This window comes from Oncorhynchus mykiss, chromosome 1, assembly GCF_013265735.2.
Source record: "Oncorhynchus mykiss isolate Arlee chromosome 1, USDA_OmykA_1.1, whole genome shotgun sequence".
NCBI lineage: Eukaryota > Metazoa > Chordata > Actinopteri > Salmoniformes > Salmonidae > Oncorhynchus > Oncorhynchus mykiss.
The window spans coordinates 69,688,018-69,714,453 of record NC_048565.1 but is presented as its reverse complement, the minus strand read 5'-3'; the positions used below and the strand labels follow the sequence as shown (position 1 = coordinate 69,714,453).

The following is a 26,436-nucleotide window of genomic DNA, read 5'->3' as shown; positions in this document are numbered from 1 at the left end:
GTGTGTATATATATATATATGTATATATATATATATATATATATATATATATATATATATATATATATATATATATATATATATGTATATGTATATGTATATGTATATGTATATGTATATATATATATATATATATATATATATATATATATACATACATATACACACACATACACACACACACACATACAGTCCCAGTCAAAAGTTTGGACACCTACTCCATTGAAGGGTTTTTCTTTATTTTTTACTATATATATATATATATATTTGCAGCTGCAGAGTTAAAAAAAAAAAACAGCTATCCCTCGAATATCATTGCTTTAAATCAGTGCATACTTGAGCACACTGTCACTCCCACAATTCCATTCAAACTGCATCCAAAATAAATAATAATGATATATATATATATAGTCCTAGCCTACCTCTTTCAGGTAATACATTCAATTAAGCAAAGCCCTGTATTTTGGTAAGGACTGATGGGTTATGCATAAGCTTCTAACTTTTAGCCTCTTGCTCAACACAGACCTGCGCTCTGCTGGCCTTTCCATAATAATAAAAACAACAAAATAAAAAAAAACACTAGCACTTGGAATCCTAGTTACAGCTACACTAGAAAAGCTTGATGTATTTTTTTTTATGTTTGTGCATTTCTTATACGAAGACTATTCGAAAAGAGATGCAAGCTCTTGTTTGCTGAATGTTAAATACAGCAGCCAATAGAACGCGGTAGGCTATAGCAGTTATTTACTCAGACACAACCATTCAATCTTCTTGAAGAGCAGTGGGAGGAAAAAAGCTGCTTGTATCTTATTTTAGTCCTATATTATTCAAGCATGGCATTACAATGATGCAAATAAAATCATTTAACTGTTGAAAGCGAGAAAGAAATGAAGCCAAAAGAGAGAGAGAAAAAAGTAGGCTAACACACATGCCGTGCAACTTTAGGAGAAACATTATGAAAGGTAGCCTATGAGTCAGACTACTAATTGTAAAATGTTTAAATGGGCTACATTTCTGAAATTAAAATTGAATTCGCTAGCCTACAATTGTAACTTTGTAGGCCCACATGTACTGCACCAGCATTGCATGTTCTCTCCCAGCTTCATGGTTTGAACGAGGTGCATAATACAATACCGTAACACAATCCACAATCAAAAAGAGTAGCCTACTGGAGCTTGATACCCAAGACAAAAAAGCTAAATCTATGGGCTTGTATGTTTCCTGTTGTGCGCAATGTGCGATAGCCTAAATAAAAGGTAAAATATATAAGCTATGTATTGGATGACGGCACTATTTTTTCAGCTTGGGCTCATAAAATGTGCGTAATGTACGGCTCATCAGGCTCAGGTAGCATCAGACTTGAATTTTCATGCCGATCAAATCATGACATTTTTAGAATGACACTGTCGGGTTACCTGGGAGAAAAGGGATTTATTCTCGGGGGTGGAACATTTGTAAAATACCAAGAAAATATTCAGCCCTACCCTAAATAAGTAAATAACAGCAGATCATTACAGAGGGGGCAGGTAAACTTACTATTCTGCAAACTGTAAAAAGGTTCTGGAAAGAGGTGGTTCTATGAGGAAATATAAAGAGATGTGTAATAACAGTTCATCCCTATAAAAGTCTATGATTATACCCTGGCATGACAATCTAATCCGGACCGTCTTGAACCCAACTACAAAAAAATCTTAAATCCCTTCGATCCTATTTTGTGAAGCTCGACCGAACAAACATTTGGCTCAAAACTCCACTTAAAGGCCTGCAATCTAGGAATCTCCACAATCACAAGACACTGGCTAGCAACAATGTCAGGCTGAAACTGCAGGTCTCTGATTTGTCTAAACATTTGGTGGTCCCACGAAGGTGCCAGAAAACCAGAAGTGACCGCAGCAATAAAAGCTTTTCATTTTTGATTTATGTTCAATGACTTTACAGAAAAGTGTGTGTTGAGTGGTGCACTTGTAGGGCAGGTTTAATGGAGGACAAATCAGAGAGGTGGCCTCAGTGCCGTGCTGACTGGACGACGTATCTGTCTCAGTCTGGAAGTTTGGGGTTGGGCAGCAGCCTACCGTCACACAATTGGAGTTTTTAATTCGGAGAGACAAGGCAGCCGTCGCACTCCAATTGCCTCTCACAACCCTTAAGACGCCCTGGCTCAAACCGAGGGGGACATGCTTTGTTCTGCTTAAGGTATTCGCCGGCGATGAGGGAGGAGGAATAATTTGAGGTGCTGGGCATGGTGTTCAGAATCAAGGCGACATGCGAGAAGAGGAAATGTAACCTCCCGAATGCATCTTGTGGCCCTATCAAAGTTCAGATTTGACAAAAGTGTCAGAGGAAAAACAGTTGACGGCTGAGTTACATCTTAACTGTATTTACTGCATATCGAGACTGAGTGGCCCAATGCAAATTCTTGATGAAAATAGTACCAACGTTTGAGAAACGTAATGTGCAAATATACTTGCTTCATAGACCAACAACTTAATCTGCTAATAAACTTTGAAAACCACTTAAAACTATAAAATACATTTCAGAATATACATGAAAAGCCAGCTCTGGTTAAGACATCAGCCTGGAGCGGACGGGGGAGATTTACGGTGGAACAGCCACCAACTCCAAGGCAATAAATTAACCTCTGTGGCCGTTCTTGGTTTCTCTATGACCGACTTGGGCTTTCCAAATAGATTTCCGAGATTTTTCCCCAGAGTGAAGCCTAAGCCGGCCCTTGAAATTGCAGACCATTCTTCAGCTCATTCCTGGAACGTGAGCCAGAGCAAAGACATCAGTGGTCCATGACAGAGGTGAGCGTCTGACTGGCGTGTCCAGACTAGTCACATTCAGCCTTAGGTAAACTTTACTTCAATATACAGAGGTGTATTAACTGAGTTGTCTGCAATATCACAATGTATACAGAAGAAAAATATAAATGCAACATGTAAAGTGTTGGTCCCATGTTTCATGAGCTGAAACATCCCAGAAATGTTCCATACATACAAAAAGCTTCTCTCTCTCAATTTGGGAACAAATTTGTTTGCATCCCTGTTAGTGAGCATTTCTCCTTTATCAAAATAATCCATCCACCTGACAGGTGTGGCATATTAAGATGCTGATTTAACACCATGATCAATCATTACACAGATGCACCTTGTGCTGGGGGACAATAAAAGACCACTAAAATGCGCAGTTGTGTCAACGCCACAGATATTTCAAGTGTTGAGGGAGCATGCAATTGGCATGCTGACTACAGTAATGTTCACCAGAGCCAGATCATTTAAATGTTCACTTCTCTACCATAAGCCGCCTCAAATCATTTTAGAGAATTTGGCAGTATGTCCAACCGTCCTTACAACCGCAGACCACATGCACAAATGACACATTTCTGCACAAACTGTCTCAAGGAAGCACATCTGCGTGCTCGTCGTCTTAAGTAGGGTCTTGACCTGACTGCAGTTTAGCATCGGAACAGACTTCAGTGGGCAAATTCTCACCTTCGATGGCCACTGGCACGCTGGAGAAGTGTGCTCTTTACGGATGAATCCCGGTTTCAACTGTACCAGGCAGATAGTATAGCATCGTATGGGCGAGTGGTTTGCTGATGTCAACGTTATGAACACAGTCCACCATGGTTGCAGTGGGGTTATGGTATGGGCAGGCATAAGCTACGGACAACGAACACAATTGCATTTTATTAATGGCAATTTGAATGAACAGAGATACCGTGACAAGATCCTGAGGCCCATTGTTGTGCCATTCACCCACCGCCGCCCCCTCATGTTTCAGCACGTGTTGGTCCCATGTCGCAAGGATCTGTACACAATTCCCGGAAGCTGAAAATGTTCCAGTTCTTCCGTGGCCTGCATACTCACCAGACATGTCACCCATTGAGCATGTTTGGGATTCTCTGGATCGAAGTGTCCAACAGCGTATTTCAGTTCCCGCTAATATCCAGCAACTTCGCACAGCCATTGAAGAGGAGTGGGACAACATTCCACAGGCCATAATTAATAGCCTGATCAACTATGCGAAGGAGATGTCGTGCTGCATGAGGCAAATGGTGGTGAAACCAGATACTGACTGATTCTGATCCACGCCCCTAACTTTTTTTACAGATGCATATCTGTATTCCCAGTCATGTGAAATCCATGGATTAGGGCCTAATGAATTTATTTCAATTGAATGATTTCCTAATATGAACTGTAATACAGTCAAATCTTTGAAATTGTTGCATGTTGCGTTTATAATTTAGCTCAGTAGATGTCATACATGTTTATTATTGTGGACAAGCAATTAAGAATTTGATAACCACAATCTGGGGCGGCAGGGTAGCCTAGTGGTTAGAGCGTTGGACTAGTAACCGGAAGGTTGCAAGTTCAAATCCCCGAGCTGACAAGGTACAAATCTGTTGTTCTGCCCCTGAACAGGCAGCTAGGCCGTCATTGTAAATAATAATTTGTTCTTAACTGACTTGCCTAGTTAAATAAAGGTAAAATAAAAAAATAAAAAAATCTGGGTAAAAAAAAGTAAGGTAGTCTTGGCACTCTGGTTACTGTACCCTGTTAAAGATTAGTTTACCGGTCACAAACACAGACATATGAACCATAGCTTGGTGTTAACAGACAACCATCAGGAAGCTAACATAAGTAGTGTGCCGATGGTGAGGGCCAGACATGTGACAACCATCTAACCAGCCTGCAGATTCCTGGATCCACATGTAGGCTGGGAAGATGCCTGCTCACACAGCCAGCAGACGCTCTGAGGATTCCAGCAACAATGAGATTACTGGTGCCAGCCCAATGTTTCAGATGAACTAAAGGCTGGATGGACATCAACACCAGGCTGACGGTGAGAGAACTTAACACAAATAAAATAAAATTTTACCGATGAACCCCCCCCCCCCCCCCCCCCCCAAAATATAAATAAATAAAATCGTTTCACTGCACAGACAGAATAAAAGGGCCATTTATTTTAGACAGCCACATTCTCCCCCAAAAAAATTCAAAAGGAGCGTATATAAAATCAAAGTATGGCAGTTGTCACTCCATGTAAACAAAAGTTAAATGCATTTAAAAGAGGTTATCATGCAGGGCATTTGAGGTGCACCAACTGTTTTGGTTTTGCTGTTCATTTGCCTCTGATGTCTGGAGGAAAAGCTTTGGTTTCTTTCTAGAGCATAATTTCCCAACAGCATGTGTACTTTCTAACAAGCTTGTATTGTTCCCTCATAATGGAACAATCATTTGGTTTGGAAATGCTCAAGTGTATAACAATGATCCGCTCCCATCGTCTGGACAGTGGGGTGGCCCATCAAGTCAGTCACACAGTCAGGAAGGGATGCTCCAATGGGAGGAAAAGAAATAGTAAATCAGGTGTTTTCCCTCAAATCATCTCTGGTCCCTCAACACTTCCATATTATAAACCCCTACCACGTGCACCCCCACCCACTCAACCAAGAACAAGCATGCTCTTTCAAGTACCATAGGCATTATGCGTGACAAAGGTGTGAGCAATCATTTGGCACTTACTGAGCGTTCCCTCCATTTACAACTTGAAGACGGTTCCAAAAACAGTTGACCATTTGAAATGCCATGGCATGCTGAAATGCTGCCTTTGGCTGTCATTCAACTTCTGAAAAAATGTTTACAATCCAATAGCAATTAAAAGTTAATTATCACCATGGCCTCGACATTTCATTTACCAAAAACAAAAATCAATGGCTGTGGCCTATTGAGGCGGTTTACAAATGCAGCTTTAGGCTTTTAGCACAAGTAATTACTTCTCCATAGACACAGGGCCTTCACGCTTTCAACGTTTCAAAATAAGTCACTGTAGGGCTATGTGACAAATTCAGATGTCTTCAGCCTGAGAGGACGGATGCGACCGCCTGACTCCCTTTCTCACCTATCAATTAGTGCTTCCACCTCTCACTCTCCTACCTTGCTCTACCCTCCCCAATCGACTCGCATATGGCCAAGGGTGGGAGGGTGGCGTGAGAGACAGATAAATATTTCCTTCAGCAGAAAAAAAAATGACTTCCACCGAAAAGACAATGTTACTTCTGACAACAGTTTATTTAGGAGAACATGTCTATTTCTCGGAGGCTAGATCAGGGATGATCAGTGCATGATGGATTTAGCTACAAACCCATGTTGCTCTAACCACATCATTTGAAAAGGATATCACTTAGTTCCAACAGGACCTCTGAGGCTGTGCTGAAATTGATATCGGAGTCCTATGTTGACTGGTCTCCAGAACCACCAGTCACTGATCAACACCTATGGAGGTTGTAATATGGCCTATATACACACACTATGTTTATGCAGACCTTAGAGTATACTCAAATTGGCCCATATGTTCATTGTATTCTATAAAAAAACAGTCTATTTTTACATCCATCTGTTTGACATTTCATGTAAGCATCACAAAACTGAGCCCGTTGGCAACACTGCACTTTGTTAGCGAGATCAGCCCTAGTGGGGGGGAGGGGGCGTAAGGAGATCCGGAACAGGGAAAAAACCCAATTCAAGACCTCATGACGTGGCCAGCCATCATTGTTCAAACAGTTTTGGAAAATAAAACATGGGTCCACAGAGCCCGTCGCAAACCTCAACAATTATAAGAAGTGAATCACTGACAAACAGCTCAGCTTGACAACACACTCATGGGTGGAAGTTCAAGCCCTTGTCACCAGATAGAGACAAGAAGTGCTGACACGAGAGGAAAAACATTAAGGCTGTCCAGGCACACCGAGCCAACGTTGGGATCAGTTGAACCCAGCCGGGCTATGGACTAGAACATCGAACACATCACCAGCACAGTGCAGCAGGCCAGGACACCCTCACAGTTTTCTATTCTCAGATAGGAGGGGATGTGGAGTGTCTGATCAAATTTGGAGCTGAGCAGACACCATAGGGGTGGGAGTGGTGCTCAGGCTGAGGCCTGTTGGATCATTTCCTTTTGGGTAATATTGCAATGGGAGGTATCAAATAATGGTCTAGGGACCTCCAAGGGCATAACTACAGACCTCATAATGACAAAATTTTACACACTGAAATTCATTTTGCAAAACATTTCTGTATTACCAACAACCAGTGGTGTAAAGTACTTAAGTAAAAATACTTGAAATAACTATTTAACTTTGAGGTACCGGTACTTTACTATTTATATTTGACTACTTTTACTTCACTACATTCCAAAAGAAAATGTACTTTTTATTCGATACTTTTTCCCTGACAGCCAAAAGTACTCGTTTCATATTGAATGCTTAGCAGGACAGGAAAATTGTCCAATTCACACACTTATCAAGAAAACATCCCTGGTCATCTTTACTGCCTCTGATCTGGCGGACTCACTAAACACAAATGCTTTGTTTGTAAATTATGTTGGAGTGTGTCCCTGGCTGTCCGTCTGGTTTGCTTAATCATTTTACTTTTGATACTCAAGTATATTTAAAACCAAATACTTTTAGAGTTTTACTCAAGTAATATTTTACTGGGTGACTCACTTCAGTCATTATATATTATGTTACCTTTACTTTTACTCAAGTATGACAATTGGGTACTTTCTCCACCACTGCCAATAACTCAAGGCAACTGACAATGCTCCTCTTATTTTCTTAATAGGATGATGCAGTTTATTGCTCACTTGCAGCTTGTTAGGTTTAAAATTGCTGGGATGCAATATCAACACACAGGCAGATCCTAAGCACTTACCTTTAAATTCAAATGTATGTTAGGCATTGTAATCATATGGATGAGAACGCAGAGCAGAATTCATGATAGACAGAAATTCTGCAAACCCGACAGAGCTTTGTCGACACCTGCAATGGAAAACTACAGCCTCTTCAGGCATAACACACCCCGACTCAACCAGCTATACACATAGTTTACGAATACTTCCTCATCATATAACATGAGAAACTATGAGCAGTTCCATTTACTGGCAGACATTTGAACTCTGACCCCTACAAATTGACCATTTTAAAAATGGTCTTTTGAGCACTTAACGACCAGCACTGTGAAAATGTCTCTGGGGTTTAATTTCAGCAGAAGTGCTAGATCAGCTGCGCTATCGTTTACGGTTTCCTCCAGCGCTCCCCCAAAAGGTAATCTGACAGAAGAGAAAAAAGCGGTGTCCCTGGTGAATTATGAATCTCACCTCCCGCCATGCACCAATGGGTAGGTTATTTTTGGACTCCCTCCTCCCCATAAAATAGTACATTCCATTAATTTAAACACGAGACAGTAAAGTGGCAGTCATCTCTGTCATCTGTCGAGTGACAAAAAGCCATTGATTTTTGTCCAGAATGGCCGTTTAGTGGATGGTCTATGTTGGGCACTTGTGGATCACCACCAAACCTACTTTCCTGGATTCATTGATGGTATATAGGAGTTTTCATCCAATGCTTTGAAACTTCATCCCCAGGACTCGACATATAACACTTTGCTCTTGCTGGTAATTTGTGATCAAGCATCGACTTTGTGATGGCCAAGTTGAACATTTGGATAGGAATGTCAAATGCCCTTGAAAAGGTCTAGAGCAGTGAGCGGTTCCCTACCCATTTCCGTTCCGGGAACTAACAAATAGCCAGCAGAAGTTATGACCACCATTCGTGGAGGTGCTGAATTTAACAAAATATCTTAGCGGTCAAATTAAGACTAAATTTTATCAGTGAATGTAATAGTGCTGACCACATTTAGTCTGGTCAATTGTTTGTTCGATAGGCTGTTAGTCGACCGAGAATTTAGTCGAGCAGTTAACAAAAAACTAAAAAAGTTATGGCAAGTCTTGATTCACGCCTGTTTGAGTGGACTGGTCCATTGCGAAGGCCGCGGGGATGGCACACCAGTAGTACATCTACCGTTAATTCCAATAATGTAGAATCTACAATATTAGTCTGGTTACCGCAATTTCTGTTAAGGCGTCCAATATATTATTATTACAGTATTTTACAGTTCTCATTGTGCGTTCTGCAAACATGTCCACTCTGACAATCTAGGCTACACTTGAGAAACAAGTTTGTGTATTTCATTCCATTTACAAGTTGTCAGTTGATGAATTGTCTTTTGTTTGTAGCGCTCCAGTCAATGTTGAGTAAGGACGCGCACGTGATTACACATAGAAGACGACCTAGGCTACCTGGCCTGCGCGCAAACGTAGGCTTATAAAATGTGCCCATTTGGGGATCTGAAAGTATTTCTGATTGTCGTAACTCACCACCACCACTAATGAACTGTGGAGCTTCTCAAAGTAAGTTTTTCTTCACCTCAAACTGCAAACAAACGTCTGTTTTTCCATCCATTCAGAATGACAATTCAGTGGTTCTTTCTATAAATGTTATGTCGTACTGCAACACAGCTTGCGGGCTGCCGCAAAATTCTTTGGCACGTTATTTAGGTGTCAGCCATTGTTGCCAGTAATGCTAGTTAGTGCAAGTTTGACCACCAAAGGGCAACTTTGAGAAGCATTTGACTGTTTTTAATATTGGTTGTATGAGAGAATTAAAATTTAAAAAAAAAATTGTAACATAGTATATGGGTTTGATTGTAAGAAATGTAGCTTAATTCATTTGATTAATATTATAGTGTTCCTATTCCAAGAAAATGTCAAAACAAAACCCTCAGGGTTTCCGTTAGGAATATATGGCGCTGTACAATGCGAGCGAAGAGCAAAATAATCCACACCCAAATTGTAGGCTAACCAATGTAGACTATAACAAAAATCTTTCCAGCTCTCTCCCTCGATAACATCTCAGAGTGAAAAGGTTCCTGTGAAAACGTCAAAATAGGCCTACCCGATTACTTTTTATCCCTTGAGCAAATAGCCTACAGCTGTGTCTGTCCGGAGCAGGAAACTGAATGTTCAGAATATTCTATACAATGTTGCAAGTTTGATTGTATCAACTTGGTCCAGCCTGAATTGCACTATGTTTCAAGTTCCTTGCAGAGAGGTGATGCTTAGCCAATGTAATTTATTTTGTATCAGGATATTTTCTACCTGCAGGCTGCAATGTTTAAATTTGTTGTATTTATGTAGGCTATTTTGCCATGGCAATAAGTTACTTTTAGATTTGTATAATATGGATTTAGACTTTGACATGAAAAATTAGTCACATGAAAATGATTGAGATACGAAGACATTATTATAAAAGAAATGAACTGTTCAACGAAAACGTGCATATAAAAATCCTAACTGGCACGCATGCAGATCGGTAGAAATGGTAAGATAAATTGGCACTCCAAAAGCCTTTAGACAATTGAGACACGGTTTGTGTATGTGTGCCATTCAGAGGGTGAATGGGCAAGACAAAATATTTAAGTGCCTTTGAACGGGGTATGGTAGTAGGTGCCAGGCGCATTAGAGCATTGATGTCAACATTAGCCAGCATCCCTGTAGAACACTTTCGACACTGTCCATGCCCTGACAAATTGAGCCTGTTCTGGGGGGGGCGCAACTCAATATTAAGAAGGTGTTCTTAATATTTTATACACAGTGTATACAATATTAAGGTGTTCTTAATATTTTATACACAGTGTATACTCAACTTGTGTCTGGATGGGGGAAAGAAAAGTTTTAAAAAATGTGCGGACCACATATAGTACCCCCGCGGACCACAGGTTTAAATCCACTGGTATAGAGAGGAAGTCGGAGATCGACTACTTTTAACCTGGTTTATACATGGGAAGAAAATGTACAGAAAAGCGAGAAGGCTCTAATATTTGCCAGGCCAATGTAAACATGCTAGTGATGGTAGCACCAGAGCTTTGGGACACACAATTCCCTGAACTTGACTTGCCTTTCTACCCTGCCTGGCTAGAAGAGTCACCTAGTATACAGATGCTGAGATGTGCCATCGCACATTCACAGGAAGCAAATGTTTAAATTCACAGATCTCAGAAAGTGATTTTTCCCCCCAGAGACTGAGCTTTAACAGCAAAAAAGAGATTTTGGCCCCAGGCGATGCCAGCGTCTGGGTCAGCCTCAATAGAATTGTTTTATTTTATTTATTTTGCTTTTAATTTCCTGTCCGTCACGTTTCTTCCGCCCAGAGCAGTCTTTGCCCTGAATAGACCCTACCCTCACAGAGCTCTTCCAAAGGCTACTAGCTCGGCCGGCCAACTAGGCTATCTGATTACAGAACATGACGTCTCTGAAGTGGAGGAACATCTCAGAACAAGCTTATGGGTGTTGAAAAAAGGAGTTTGACTTGACTTTGAAACATATGCCAAAACTGCAAAACATCCAGAGTTACAGCAATGGAAAACCACAGCTGTGAGAAACCGCACCCATCCCTGTTCTCTGCAGTGCTTGGGATAATTTCAGGATTAGTATCGCTTCCCATCACAATGGGACAACCATGCATCCACCTGAGCCTGGGGCTGCAGAGTGGAGTGGTGGTAGAGGGAGGTTACGGGTTCAGACGGTGGGTGGGATGCTGCATCCTCTTAGTCTGGATAAGGTATCTTCTGGCAGCCGCTCCAGTAATAATACCATTCACTTCCAAGACGTAAAGCTGAGAGATGGCATCAACCCCTGTTTGTTTAAGACATTCTCCTCAGTGCAGCGGCTCAGTGCCAAACTCCAGAGACAGGGGCCCCTTCTCCCCATCCCAAGGATATAGAGATATCATGCTTCAATCAGGTCCGAGTTAGCAGTGCTTCTTTTCCAGATAATAGGCAATGGAGGACTCCTAATGAGTGCAAACGCCTTTCTGTTGCTGTGGTGAAGGGAAAGGGAATCATTTAGAAATAAATGAAGGAAAGCTGGGGAAATTAAACCAAAGACAAGCGCAAACAATAGAGCAAATTATCCCATAATATAGAGGTAAAAGTATATCAGTCTCACTTCCACTGCACAGTCAGAGCGTTAAAAGGGATAGCGGATGAAGTTCCTGCATGTAGACTTACTGCATGTAATATATAGTACATGTAAACTGACGGAGGTAATAAAGATGGAGATTTCGAAACATAGCCATAGGTATAAGTCACATCCATACACATTTGAGAAGGTAATTCATTATGAGACGAAGTGACGTGAATTATGAATGGCATCAAATATAGGCAGAAGGTAGTACTTTACAAATGCCCTTAGTCTGCTAAACAAAACAATGAAATACTGTATTACTTACAGTGAATACAAGACCACTACACTGCAGACATTGCTTTTGCATTGCAATGGGTCCAAAAAAGCAATTCAGTGGAATGTAGTGGACAACATTGCAGCAAGGTGGGTGTTAGGACATCACAATGAAGGAACTTGAATGTTGACCTGCCATTTACCGTAAATATATCTTGGGAGCCGAGCTGTTTTTTTTTGGTATGGTGCACTATGAGTATGCCGAAAGAGTGAAGGCATAGCAAGACTAATCACAAATGTTACTTCAGGACACAGTGCAGGTCGACAAGCAAATCGAACCCTACTTGCCTCAAGGTCATTGACGCAACTTGTTTAATGCTACGATTTCTTCTTTTTTTGATGGCATCATTACTCTAAGGAAAATATACATCTTTATTTTGCTGTAAAAGTGCAGGTAGAACAGATGGACAGAGAAAGAGGGAGAAAGCAGGTCTGATGAGTTCCATGTGGAAACGATATGATTGAAGCAGCAACTTGAGGCCTTGATGCCTGCCACATCCTTTGATTCCAAACAGAAACACACACACACACACACTTCTGTGATTTGCCAGTGGACAAAAAAGGGGGAAACATTAACTAGCCATGACAACAAAAGCAGCCAAGGCACGGCCCTTGTGTCCCTCTCCTTTACAACTCCCTGCGGTGAAACACAGATGAGAGCAGAGAGCCAAAACAGTACACACCTGCAGCTACGTACCTCTCAGACACTGGGCTTGGGGAGAGGACAAGGCTGGGGGAGAGGACAAGGCTGAGGGAGCAAAAGAGAAAGCTAGAGTACACGTAAGAGCATAGGTAGTGTACAAGGAGCTGGTACAATGCATTGAAGGTGTAAATGTTGAGGGAACTATCACGGTTGTTTGGCAACCGTCTGCCATAACACAAACCGTATATAGAGAATGCTGGAGATTGCCAGGGAATGTGCAGAGCACTGAGGGGTGGGGAAGGGGCTAGTGCCCGCTGTGGGGAGGGATGAATTAAGAGGAAACAGTGAGATGAGGGGACATGACTCCCATTTAAGGAAGGGAGGGAGGGAACGAGAAAGGGAAGAGAGGGAGGGTGACAATATGACAAGCCTGCATGCTCCTCCTCAAACTAGCCTCCAACATATTTTAGATTCCGATAATTCTGTGAATCTCGCGCCCCCCCTTCACTCGGAACCAAATACGTAAGAGACTTAAAATGAAACATTTGCTGTGGTTTAAGTGGTGGACCGCTCAAAGCTAAAATGTCCCATTGAGAAGACAGGGAGCAAGGTTTCTTAGTTGAGGACATTCACAACATTTCAGAGGAAATACTACTAAACATGGTGAGACAGGACTTACTGAGGTGAAGGCCAGGAGCTCTTCTTCAGTCAGCTTATGGATTGGGTTGTTTTTCTGGAAATCAGTGCTGCAAGACAGAGACATGACACACTGATGAACATGAAGTTATAAATCAGATACAAGCCCGTCTCTGCCTTCCCCCTATTGAGTACAGTGTTCTCCCGTACATTGATGTTCCAACGTGATTCATTTTCCTATGTATTGATTTATTAACAGTCAAGTGCTACTGTTCATTTCGTTGACGACCCATCAGTGCATTGGCCATTAGACAGAATTGCCTGTGCTATGACAGAATGGGCTTTCATTGTCCCCGAGTCTATGAGAACATTCATCTACAGGTAACTGCCAAAATAAAGGAATACAAAGTATATTGAAAGCAGGTGCTTCCACACAGGTGTGGTTCCTGAGTTAATTAAGCAATTAACACCCCATTATGCTTAGGGTCATGTATAAAAATGCCCAGTTACCAATTATTTTGGCTACCATGGCTGGAAGAAGTGATCTCAAAGTTTTAAGGGTGTGTGTGTGTGTGTGTCTCTCTATGTCACCAGTTCTTAACCCAATTGAACACTGATGGGAGATTCTGGAGCGGCGCCTGATACAGCGTTTTCCACCACCATCAACAAAACACCAAATGAGGGAATTACTAGTGGAAGAATGGTGTTACATCCCTCCAATAAAGTTCCAGACAATAATTTATGCCAAGGCGCATTGAAGCCGTTTTGGCGGCTCATGGTGATCCAACGCCCAAATACGACACTATATTGGGGTTTCCTTTATTTTGGCAGTTACATGTACATCACTGCACCGTCTGAGGGGCGATTGGTTTCAGAATTAATTGCGTTTGTTCTTTTTGATTAACAGTTCAGTGGTTTTGCAATCCCTCAGCCATGTGCCTGCCTGGCCAATCAGCATCAGGCAGGTGGACAATACTCCCATGGGCACAACACACTGTGACCTAGACAAGGCAGAGGGCCAGAGAGTGGTTTACTCTCCTTCATTTTACTGATATGAAAACACTAAAATGAAAGCAATGTGGAGAATGGCTACCAAGAATTAGTTTTCACTTGTCAAGCAGCCATTTTAGACTACTGAGATACACCCGTAAAAGGTAGAAAACCAAAGCCTGAATGGAAACTTCTGTGGCCAGCTACAAAACCAGAGCAGGTTTTGGCAGGTGGGGAGCAGTCAAGTTGGGGGTGTTAGGGGAGTCTGTTTTCCAGACCAGAGAGGATTTTGATTTCAGGAAAATTAGATTCAATAATAAGCAGCACTCCTTTACAAATTGTGTTTATTATTTTCCCACTTAAACATAGTTGAGCATAGTCTGCCAGGTGAGAGCTGTCCATCTCTCTGTGTGTGTGTGTGTGTGTGTGTGTGTGTGTGTGTGTGTGTGTGTGTGTGTGTGGAGTGACCTGTGGAAAAGCCACAGAGTTCGCAGGGTTCTCTTGGAACCCTTCAATAGTACTAAATGAATCCGGTCACTTAAAGGAATTTTTTATATGATAAATCACGAACCATGCCAAACCAGCTAAAAATATTTACATATTTCATTCCTTTTGAACAGCTGTTATGGTTGCCTCTTCCACATTCGATTTAACCAAAGAAATCAAGCAATTTCACCTATTTAGTCCTTTGGTTGACTGAACTTTTTTGATTACACTTACAATTTCTGACAATGTAATGGTGCTGCACCAAGTTCTATGAGAACAGTTTGTTTATTTAAAAAGGTATATTTACTCCCCATTTATGAAGGACAGATCTTTAACGGACATTATTCTTAAAACCTTTTAGAACAGTCACTGAATAATTACAAACAGGAAAGATCTGGCCCTGGTTTCCTGACTAACGGGGGATCTACAAACACGGATTTGATGACAGAATTGCCGTCCGTAATTGTTTTCTGTCACCAGGCCTGTAGTCCACAGGTCCATTATGGGTAGGAGGTGGATGGAGAATGGCAACAGTGGGTTTTGGCCAGGCTGGTGCAGTCATTCTGGGTAATGTCATACAGTATGTAGAGAAACCAATACCAGCCAGCGCCATTGACATCTAGTTCCTTTGTTGTTTTTTGCCGGCAGGTGTGACTGGGAGTTGCCAGGCCCCCAGGAATGGCAGTAACCCAAGTCCAGGGAAGAGAAGGGATAATCCAGACTGGGTCACATTCCCAAATCTCAGTGGAACGGCGTGAACTGGCTGATACACTACGCCTGGGAATGGTAGGGGAGAGGAGGAGCACATGGCTGGAAGTGGTAGACTCCCAATACTCTACACAAGTGCAGTATCAAGTATGTGAGTGCGAGCTTGTGTATACACTGGTGTGTGTGTGTGTGTGTGTGTGTGTGTGTGTGTGTGATGAATGCACACGTGACTAGTATTGAATCTGTGCCATTTGACTTGGTGCATAGATGTGACCTTTTATCCTGTGCAACTTATCAAGTCAGAGGAATGGCAACAAAACTCAAAAAGGGATCGGGAGGAATGTATTTGATATAAACACAGCATCGGTGCACTATATTAAGCTTATATATTGGAGTTGGGTGTTTTACAATGATTTCATCTTTCTCTCGCTTTTCCACCCCATGAAAAGATGGTCTGTGAACCCAGTCAAAGATAACAGGCCAGACATTCAATCTGGCAAGAGTGGTTCCTCAACAACAACTATCACCTTTACACTCTGCTATTTTCCCCTCTGGGATGTTTGACCAGATGCCGTTAAAGAGGATGTGTCAGTGTGTGCGCGCGGGCAGCTCCAAACAAGCCTAAATGCTACCGTGCAGAATTGACTTGACTTTGACATCCACATTTAGACCCCCTCCAGCCAAGACTAATTTCACACCATTGTTTTGTGGCTAATTCGCCTCTCCTTTCCACGGCTACACCCTAAACATGCACACCAATCCCTCTTGACAACAAAGGGATTTGGTCAGGGTCATTTGGAGGGTTGAAGGGATACACATTGAGCGTTATACAGGTACTGTAGGTGGAGTTTTAAAAAGTGCTTTGAAAACCTCTCAGCAGTTCTGCATGGTCACTGGACCACAGAGAGAAGGGAGTTGTCGGAAGCATCCTTGGACATTCAGCAGACTAAAGGGGAAAACTCAAAAAGATGACATGTCTGCTATTCAAATCACAAAGGATGGTTTCTCTTACCCCAAAACTGCATGGCACAGAATTCCAGGGAGTTTCAGTAATTATTAACCATGGCGACAGGGGTTGTCGGGTGTAGTATTCTGTTACAGATAAGCGGGAATCTGGTGTGCTACCCCCTCACATGACCCACACCAATCCCCCTCCTGAGACCAGCGGTTAATCCATTTTCAACGATCAGTCAATCCATTTTTATCGCAGCCCAGCGGAATTATGTTTGCTAATTATTCCACGCCTACAATTGAGTCACTTAACAGGCGCGAGGCGAGATGAAGACTTAACCAGCCTTCTCAAACATGCCCAATTAAAGAGAGACATCAAAATGTGGCCCCAGAGGATGACGTGTAGCTGGGTTGGTTGTATTCCCACAACATGTAGACTGACTCTGCACTATAGGGTCATTGAGCTCCTGTGTGCCAGGAGTCTCCTCTAGGGCCTAGCCCATTGGAGGGAGGGAAATGAAGGGACAAAAGGAAGCGGTGCAGAAGGAAGCGGTGCAGAAGGAAGCGGTGCAGAAGGAAGCGGTGCAGAAGGAAGCGATGCTCTTTGATACGACCGTCTCTAGAGAAGTACAGGGAATTTACAGAGAGATGGAATTTGTGAGGAGAAACAATTGTAACATTGATGACGGCCAAGTGGTGAAGAGGAGTCATGAGTAACACCGGATACTCCCCCTGTGTCCAACCCAAGGCAGAGGTGTGGTTAATACAGCACACAGCCCTGAGGTTCACCCCTGGAGCAGATAGGAGAGGGGCAAAGCACCAGAGTACCAAAAGAGGACACAAAGCAGAAGGGGGGGGGGGGGGGGGGGGGGCGTGTACCACCCACCATGCTCAGGGGGCAAGGGCCACCCCTATCGCGCAATACAATGAGAGCTAATGAAGTTGGACCACAGTATTCCCTCTACAATAATCTCGTCCCCTCTCTACATTTCATTTTCTTACCCTTTCTCCCTTTACTTTACCTACCCCCTTTCCCCTCCGTGTCCCTTCTTCCCTTTCTCCAGTTTACCCTTCGCTCACTCCACCTCCCCCCACCCATACCCTTCTTTGTCCCTTCCTGTGCCGCTCATGCTCTTGGCATCTGTCACAGTGAGCTTGGAGGAGAGGCGGAGAGTGAGAGCACTCCCTGAACTCTGAAATCCCTCTGACTCACTCCTAAGCAAAGAGAGAGACAGACAGAGGAGGAGAGAGTCTGCTGGCCTCACCATCGCCTCATTTTGACACCTCTCGGGAGGGGGAGAAAAGCATAGAAAACGCCAGGAGCAAAGACATCACTCTGTAGCAACCGTATCAGATGGAGGCTTTGGAAAACAGATCCTAAATGGAACACACAAAAAAGCAACCTAAAAAGCATGAAAACCTGCAATGAAATGAAGCAATAGTAACAGTGATTTATTGTTAAGAGCTGTCATAATCCGGTTAAATAATAAAAAGGCATCTTTAAAAAGATTTTAACAATGGTAAAGTTGAATTAAATTTATTTGGAATAGGCCTCTCCCCTGTAGAGAGAGAGGCCGATTCCAAAAGTACTGAAAAACTATACTCGGGGAAAAAAGGCCCTTTGGCTGGGGCCCAGACAACCAGACTTTAAGAAGGGGAAAAAAGGAATCTAACACGGGCAAGAAGGCAGACTAAAAACAGTTTATAATAAAGTGGTAGAACTAGCAGACCCCAGACACACACACACCATCTTTCCAGTCGGTGGAGCAGTGAAAACGGGGACAGAAGTTCGGCCCACTGTCGTCAATCACCGGGCCTCCCAGCGCACCCTTGAGAACAAAACTACCTCCTCTGTCGACCTTCACATGACCTCTCCATCCTATCCCTCGCCTGCCACTTGGGTGGTACATCTTTTTTACTGATCATGTTAGTGGCTGGTTTAAGTGTCTGGTTTAATAAATGGAAAACATTGGCTAACCCTTCTTCTTGACTAAGCTTAAATATATTCCACTATATCAATGGGCCATAAGAGGATGACGGGGTTGCTTTTGTATCACAGTTGAAGGATTGTGTTCGACAGCCATCCTTATTTTAGCCCGACATCTTGATTGCTATTGGCGACGTAGATAATAGGTAGGTCCATCATTTGATCCTTGTAGTGTCAATAAGGTTAACTGTATTCCACACAAAATGGCCTCCTAGCCCTTGACATCTAGTCTCACAATGGAACAGTCTTGATATTGACCATTGAGACTGTTGGTGACCTTTATTGACCATTGGGGTTATATTCACTGAGCTGGCCGGAGTGTGATGTTTTTACATGGTGATGTCGTGTTCGTCCTTGATGAATGACAAAGCACTTTTTAGAACCAGATACTTCAGCTAGAATTACAACGGTGTAGCCATCCAAGCCATACTATCAAAACCAACTGGGTGGGTGGCGCATTGCATTATGTGTAGTATATGAACCCGGGTCTCCCACAGGAGCAACCAATGTCTTAGATCGTGAAACCAAGAGGAAATTCCCTTTTGGGCCGAGGGCAGACACTGGTTTTGAAGTTCGCAAGCAGGGCTATCATCACGTGACCATGAGCAACCATGCTGACTCATGCCCGTTACAGTGGCATAGTGTGTTATAATAAGACTAATTGACCCCTTGACTATGCAATATTCAAAAACATACTATACTCTAGACCAGGGCTGTCAAAGTAATTCTACCCTGAGCACCGCACTCTGTTTTCAACGTGGTCCGGAGGGCCGCACTGAAAATGTATTTCCTTGCTGTAAAAATATATTTTTTGATATTTTTACTCAAAACACCATTCGGCCTGGATGCTTGACAGCCCTGCTCTAAATTGACTAGAAGAGTCATGCCCATAGACACAAATCATAGTTATGATTTTTAAGATGATTTCATGTTGCTTATTTCTGGAGTACTACTTTGAGTACTACTAGTCTAACCATGTAGATCGCTTAAGCGACTGACTTAACTAGTTCATAGTGTTTCGTCTTACCAGACTCCCAGGATAACGGCCTGCTCCTCACCGCTGAGGTCCGGCATCGGGTACTGTCCAGGCTCAGCCAGGTTGATCTGGTTCAACACAGTATCATCACTGAGGTCATGGTCCTGTTGGGCAAAACACATAACAGACAGCTCAGCAAGGGATTACTAGCACATCTTTCAAATAATAGCATATTATGACCGCAGGCAGGCAACAATAGAAAGGTAAGGCAGTCCTTTTAAGTGGTTCTCCACCATCAGTGACTAAAACGGATGGATTCATGGAGTTCGGAGTGAAAGTTGAGGCAGGGCTTATTTTTGAGAGATTACTTTTCCAGGGGAGTGATGGATACTTCCTCCGGTCAAAAAGCCCTTTTCTCACACTTTTCCCCCCTCGGACTCCCCTTCGTCATCCTTAACTCTGCGTCTCTAGGATACTTCTCTTTTTTTGTCTTATGTAATTGGAATGTGGCTGGCCCATTTAGATTTGGATCCGGGAGAAAAATCGAAACGTCTTGCTTAAAAAAAAAAGAACAAAAAAAGGTCTGCTGCCATGCACAGCTTGTGAACACATGGACGCACTCACCCAACCACTCAAACATACCCCTATCATTTCTTTCAGAGCTCATGATTACTGTGAACTGAAATCACAGTAAACAAAAGGGGATGTGTGTTTTGGCCAATTTCTTCAACAAGTCTAAGGCACACACATAAGCAAAAAAAACACTTAAGTAGTCCAACAGCTCACCACCCAAATTCTTTGGCCAGCATTAACACAGTGTAGGGTTTAACTGTCAGGAACACCCAGGAAAATGACACCATCTTGAAGGGTTTGGTAGTCCAGAGTTCCTGGTTCCCTGTGGCCCTTTAAAAAAGAGGAAGCTAACGATGCCCTGCGTCACGGGCTGCACCTGTCCGCCAGGTGTCTGGGTCAGAATACACACACCCATGGTTACACACAAGGACCCACACTTAGGAAAACAAAGGTCAGCCCACCAAAGTAAGCCTTCTACAGGACAGCTGCCTGACTCAGTGGAGGTTTTTATCATGCATTCACCTGCATCCACTCCAGATATCACAGAGACAGTTAAAATGTTCAAAACCAAAATAGTTGTTCCATTTGCTTTCCCTATTGTAATTCCCCCCTTCCCTGTGATGTTCTCCTAATCGTTTTACCTCCGTCTGCTTTCCCTCACCAGCTGATAAAAGAACCAGCCATCTGTGCCAAATCTGGAGCTTAATCCCAGATTGTCTTTTTGCATTAAGTGCCTCTACTTTATCTGAATTTCTCTGACTGAAACCCTCAATGGTGCATGACACGCAATGTTCCATAGGACAGAACGAACACGTCACAATTCAGGAACCTGCTTTTGTTGAAGAATGAATCCTAATTCCTTTTTTGACTGACATAGTGCTTTGTCTGCATATTACAACGTAGACTTGGCAATTGATCAAAGTACACAGAAAGTGTGTGGCTACGCTTAGCGCACGCTATTACAGCAATACTGGGTGGGTACACTTGGTATTTCTTAAATACAGTATCCAGAGTATTTGTACCATGCACATACCTCTCACGCAGTCATTGGTTCTTACATTTCACATACCGGGTTGGCATTCCTCAGCTCAAATTGAAAGTAAGTATTTCATGGTATAAGAGTTTGTTCATGCCATTGACAAGGTCTTATCTCAGAGGAAGACGGGGTCAATTGCCACTGGGGTCTCACCTTGCTGCCTATGTTGTGTGGTGCTATTTCTCTGTCTCTCCGTTCCAGCCAGCCAGTAAGCTCTGGCTAATGATGGGCTTGATTGAGCCCATTTACACCCCCCCACCCCCCAGCCTGTAATGAGAGCATTAGTGGTCTGAGAAGCAGAGCCCAGGAGCAAGCAGGATCCGCCCCACAGAAAGGAGGACGAAGGATCAGTCATTGTATGGAATGTCCAGTACTGTGTTAATTTCTAAAATAGTGACAGAAATTTGTCAAACACCTCTTCTTTCAGTGGCAATTGAAGAGACGATAACTGAATAAACCCCCCCCCCCCCAAAAAAACTAAAAATACAAATATTTTTCATTTGGGTTGAGGAAAATGAGACTAAATTACTAAAATCTGACGAGTAAGTCGACTAAGAGTTGAATGATTGAGATCCTTTCAGTGTTATTTGCAATTTGGCGACAACAAATCATTGATGCAAATAGGGCACATGAAGTGGGTACTCTCCCAGTAAAAAAAAAAAAGCTCCCGGTTGAAAAGAGGGCCATGTTTGGGGCCACTTTACTTACTGTAAACCGAATGCAACATTTCTATGGGAATTGACCTCAAGAGACATCTGAAAGCGTATCATCCCGATATATAGGTAGGCTAATAACAGATTGATAATGCTAGCAAGTAGTTTACTACAACCTATCAGACCACTACTTACAACACTTTAAATGATAACTGAGTACAATATACAGTGCATGACCAAAAGAATGTGGACAACTACTCGTCAAAAAACTTGTTCTAAAATCATGGGTATTTATATGGTGTTGGCCACCCCTTGGCTGCTATAACAACCTCCACTCTTCTGGGAAGGCTTTCCACTAGATGGTGGAACATTGCTGCAGGAAATTGCTTCATTCAGCCACAAGGACATTAGTGAGGTCGGGCCCCGATGTTGTGCGATCACACACTGATCTCGACAAACCATTTGAAAATGGACCTCGCTGCACAGGGGTATTGTCATGCTGAAAAAGCAAAGGGTCTTCCCCAAACTGTTGCCGCAAAGCTGGAAGCACAGTATCATCTAGAATGTCATTGTATATTGTAGCAGTAAGATTTCCCTTTACGGTTCGATCCCAGGCTGTTTCGAAGCCGGCCGTGACCTGGAGACCCATGAGGCGACGCACAATTGGCCCAGCATCACCCGTGTTAGGGGAGGGTTTGGCCGGCTGGGACGGACTTGTCCCACCGCGCTCTACCGACTCCTTTAGCGACTCCTGTGGCGAGCCGGGTTTAATTTTATTTATCTATTATTGAGCTCAAAAGCAACTATTTTACAACAAAATATATTTGATACGGCTTTATGATGCAAAGCGTGCAAAATTAACAATTGCGCATCGGCCATTGCGAGTGCATAGGATAGTAGGCCAGAACTGCAATGTTTTTTAGGACAACATTTACTGTTGTCCTAAATAATTAAATTAATTAGATAATTAGATTAATACATGACTACTAGTGGTATTATATTTACTGTTAGATTAATACATGACTACTAGTGGTATTATATTTACTGTTAGATTAATACATCACTACTAGCGGTGGTATTATACTTACTGTTAGATTAATACATGACTACTAGTGGTATTATATTTACTGTTAGATTAATACATGACTACTAGTGGTATTATATTTACTGTTAGATTAATACATGACTACTAGTGGTATTATATTTACTGTTAGATTAATACATGACTACTAGTGGTATTATATTTACTGTTAGATTAATACATCACTACTAGCGGTGGTATTATATTTACTGTTAGATTAATACATGACTACTAGCGGTATTATATTTACTGTTAGATTAATACATGACTACTAGTGGTATTATATTTACTGTTAGATTAATACATGACTACTAGCGGTATTATATTTACTGTTAGATTAATACATGACAACTAGCGGTGGGTATTATACTTAGTGTTAACAAGCTATCTAATGTGTTTTGTGTATTCACTTCTTCATGTGGTGAATAAGCCCCAAAATGCATTAGCCTATGATATTAGCGCACATAATAATGTAGGAAAATTCAGAAAATTCTGGAGCCCTATTTTAACAGTAAAACATAATACCTTATTGTCAACTCACAATTCAAATCACAATTCATGACAGTCTTTGGATTAGGTTGCTTTATGAATTCCTGCTTGGACACGTTAGATGAAACAACTTGTTTATTGAATAGCCTACCATATCAGTAGTCTATTACACAGTCTAAAGCACTGAATGACTTCAAAAGATGAATGATAAATTATATTGTGTGACGCTGTGAAAAAAAAAGAAATGTGCGACCAAATCGTGGGCTGGTGACACCAACTCAAAAAGTTGGTGGCACTGGGGAAAATGTTAGCCTGAAGCCCTGTCAAAGTTTTGTTCTGCCAATTTGGCTGTTGGGAAGAGAATCATGCGATAGGATGTTATGCAGCAAAATATGTTGGTCGGACAACGCTATGTACAGTTGAAGTCACAAGTTTACATACACAAGTGGCCCACTGTTTGTCATTTTTACAGTAGATGTTCAAGAGGACAATGAGTGAAGCCACCACACACACACACACACCACTGGCAACAGGACCAGAGGGGTTGGTGGAGTCTGGTTTAGTATAGGTACAAGCAGAACCCCAGCAGGATAGAAATACGAGGGAAACCAAGACAAATCACAAGTTGAAGACAGACCGGTCAGAGGGGCTAAACAAAATAACAGCCCCCTCTGCTTTCTCTCCCCCTCATTCCATCTGGAAAGTCTGCATGTTTGTGAGTACGTCTGTGTGTGTGACATTCAGCAAACACCCTCCTTCCCCTTTGTCCCTTGACATTGTTGGGTAGGGTTCAGTCCAAACCAGGGTCTCAAACACCCACCTTGGGGCCCCTTGTGCTTGTAGAGGCCCTTTCCACTGGCCATACTTTTTAGTGTGTGTGTGTGTGTGTGTGTGTGTGTGTGTGTGTGTGTGTGTGTGTGTGTGAACCCACTACGCCATGGGCCTCTAATAGGCACTTCATCATGGGGGGAGTGACACGGTTTGGGCCCAGGGTGAGAGTTAAACAGCTGGGCGCTGTCTGCCTCACCTCTGCTCTCCACTGCTGTGTGGCTCTACTGACTGGATATTTGATTGTTCTAGCAGGGAGAGACGGGGCTGAGATGATGACAGAGTCAGATGGATTAGATAAACAGCAGAAGATAGCTTAGCCCCTGAAGTGTCAGCAGGTGACTAGCCCACATGCTTGGCTTGGAGAATGTCCCTGGACAGGGGTGTCAGATCATCGCGTGATGCTGCTGGATCATAAAATCACCATGTCCATGACAGAGCTGCCTGCTTTCTCTAATCTTCAAATCAATCTACTGGGCTCAGATGCTTCATTCTTGTGCACAGGTTAAAGGGTTCATGGTAAAAAAAAATAGCTCAGGTCAGGGTAATGCATGGCAATAGTTATTCAATGCGCATTACATTCTAAGTAATACCCTCCATGCTGTACATCTCAGCAAAAATCTATTGAAAACAAAAATCAATATCGTTCATCAAAAAAATATATCTTCCAGACTTCACGCACTGCAGTTCGGGGCCCATTCAAAATGAGTATGGATTCAAGGATGAAGCCTAGACTGTACAGCACACTCCACAGGCTTCCAGTCGAAGCATGCATCATCTTCAAGACCCTGGTGCTTGTCTACAGAGCAGCAAGGGGTTACTGCCCCTCCTTGCCTTCAGGCTATTCTCAAACACTACATCCCAACCAGAGCACTCCGTTCCACCAACCTTGGCCTCTTTGCCCTCCCTCCCCTACAGGAAGGCAGCTCCCGCACAGCCCAGTCAAAGCTCTTCTCTGTCCTTGCATCCCAACGGTGGAACAAGCTTCCTTCTAAAGTCAGGACAGGAGAGTCCCTGCCCATCTTACGAAAACATTGAAAGACCTCGCCACCATTGGACTCGGGAGCAGTGGAAACGCTTCACCATCTCGACGGACGATTCTGGTTTTTAGCAGATGCCAGGTGAACGCTACCTGTCAGTATGACAATGCCCCCATGCACAAAGCAAGGTCCATACAGAAATGGTTTGTCGAAATCGGCGAGGAAGAACTTGACTGGCCTGCACAGAGCCCTGACCTCAACCCCATTGAACACTTTGGTGATGAATTGGAATGCCGACTGCAAGCCAGGCCTCACTAATGCGCGTGGCTGAATGGAATCCCCATAGCAATGTTCCAACATCTAGTGAAAAGCTTCCCAGAAGAGTGGAGGCTGAAAGCAGCAAAGGGGGGACCATCTCCATATTAATGCCCATGGTTTTGGAATGAGATGTTTGATGAGCAGGTGTCCCCACACTTTTGGACATGTAGTGTATCTTAAGATGAACTCACTTATTGTGAACTGGTCTGGACAAGAGCGTCTGCTAAATTACTAAAATCTCAAATGTACAGTAGAGCGATAGAATGCCTACCCAGATCACATATCTGTGTAACCATACTATGTAGCTTCACAATTCATCTCATTTAGAACAGAGAACTTGAGAGCAAATCTGTGGCGAGAGGAGTCTCCTCAGATCATGAAGCCTGGGGTTGAGGTGCATTGCAGTGGCGAGCAGAGTGGATATGGAGAATCAGGTAGGGGGTGTGTGTGTTTGTGTGTGTGTGTGAGACCGAGAGAGTCAGTGGGTCTGGGGTCTGATTCATGCAGAGCTGACAGGAGTGCACAGTGCAGCTTGTTTCCACTCTCTCGGGGTCCTTTGGATACGTGGCTCTTTCCTGCACCGACAGCCGCTCCACGGGCGTGCTGGCCAATCACCTAGCATCCTGTCGTCACTAGAGCCCGACCGATAAATAGTTTGACTGATATCAGCCGATACTAGCGTTGCATAGAAATATTTGTTATTTATATACAGTACATAGAACAAACAAATATGTCTGCTCATTTGCAGTCATTTTTTGAGTTGTTCAACAAGCTGCTCATTGAACATCATTCAGCTCGTAAGTCACGTCGTGAGAGAGTGGGCATGGCGGTTCGACACTGAGTAGCTTGCCACAGCCAGCGACAGCGTATTTCAACCAGTAAATAATCAGAAGTACACTTCACCAAGCCAGCAGCCCTGTACTCATCACATGCTTACTTAACATTAGCTGGCTAGCTGTAGGCTTT

At 42.9% G+C, this 26,436-nt stretch overlaps 1 protein-coding gene across 1 annotated transcript in view; it reads right to left on the bottom strand.

Moving 5' to 3' along the window:
• ttc27 (tetratricopeptide repeat domain 27) overlaps positions 1-26,436 on the bottom strand; it is a 122,551-nt gene that overhangs the window by 53,506 nt on the left and 42,609 nt on the right. Inside the window, exons 8-9 of the mRNA XM_021610238.2 lie at positions 19,564-19,676; positions 13,458-13,524 (exon numbers count right to left, since the gene is read on the bottom strand). Of these exons, the coding sequence (XP_021465913.2) occupies positions 13,458-13,524; positions 19,564-19,676 (180 nt within the window). The remainder of the gene's footprint in view (positions 1-13,457; positions 13,525-19,563; positions 19,677-26,436) is intronic.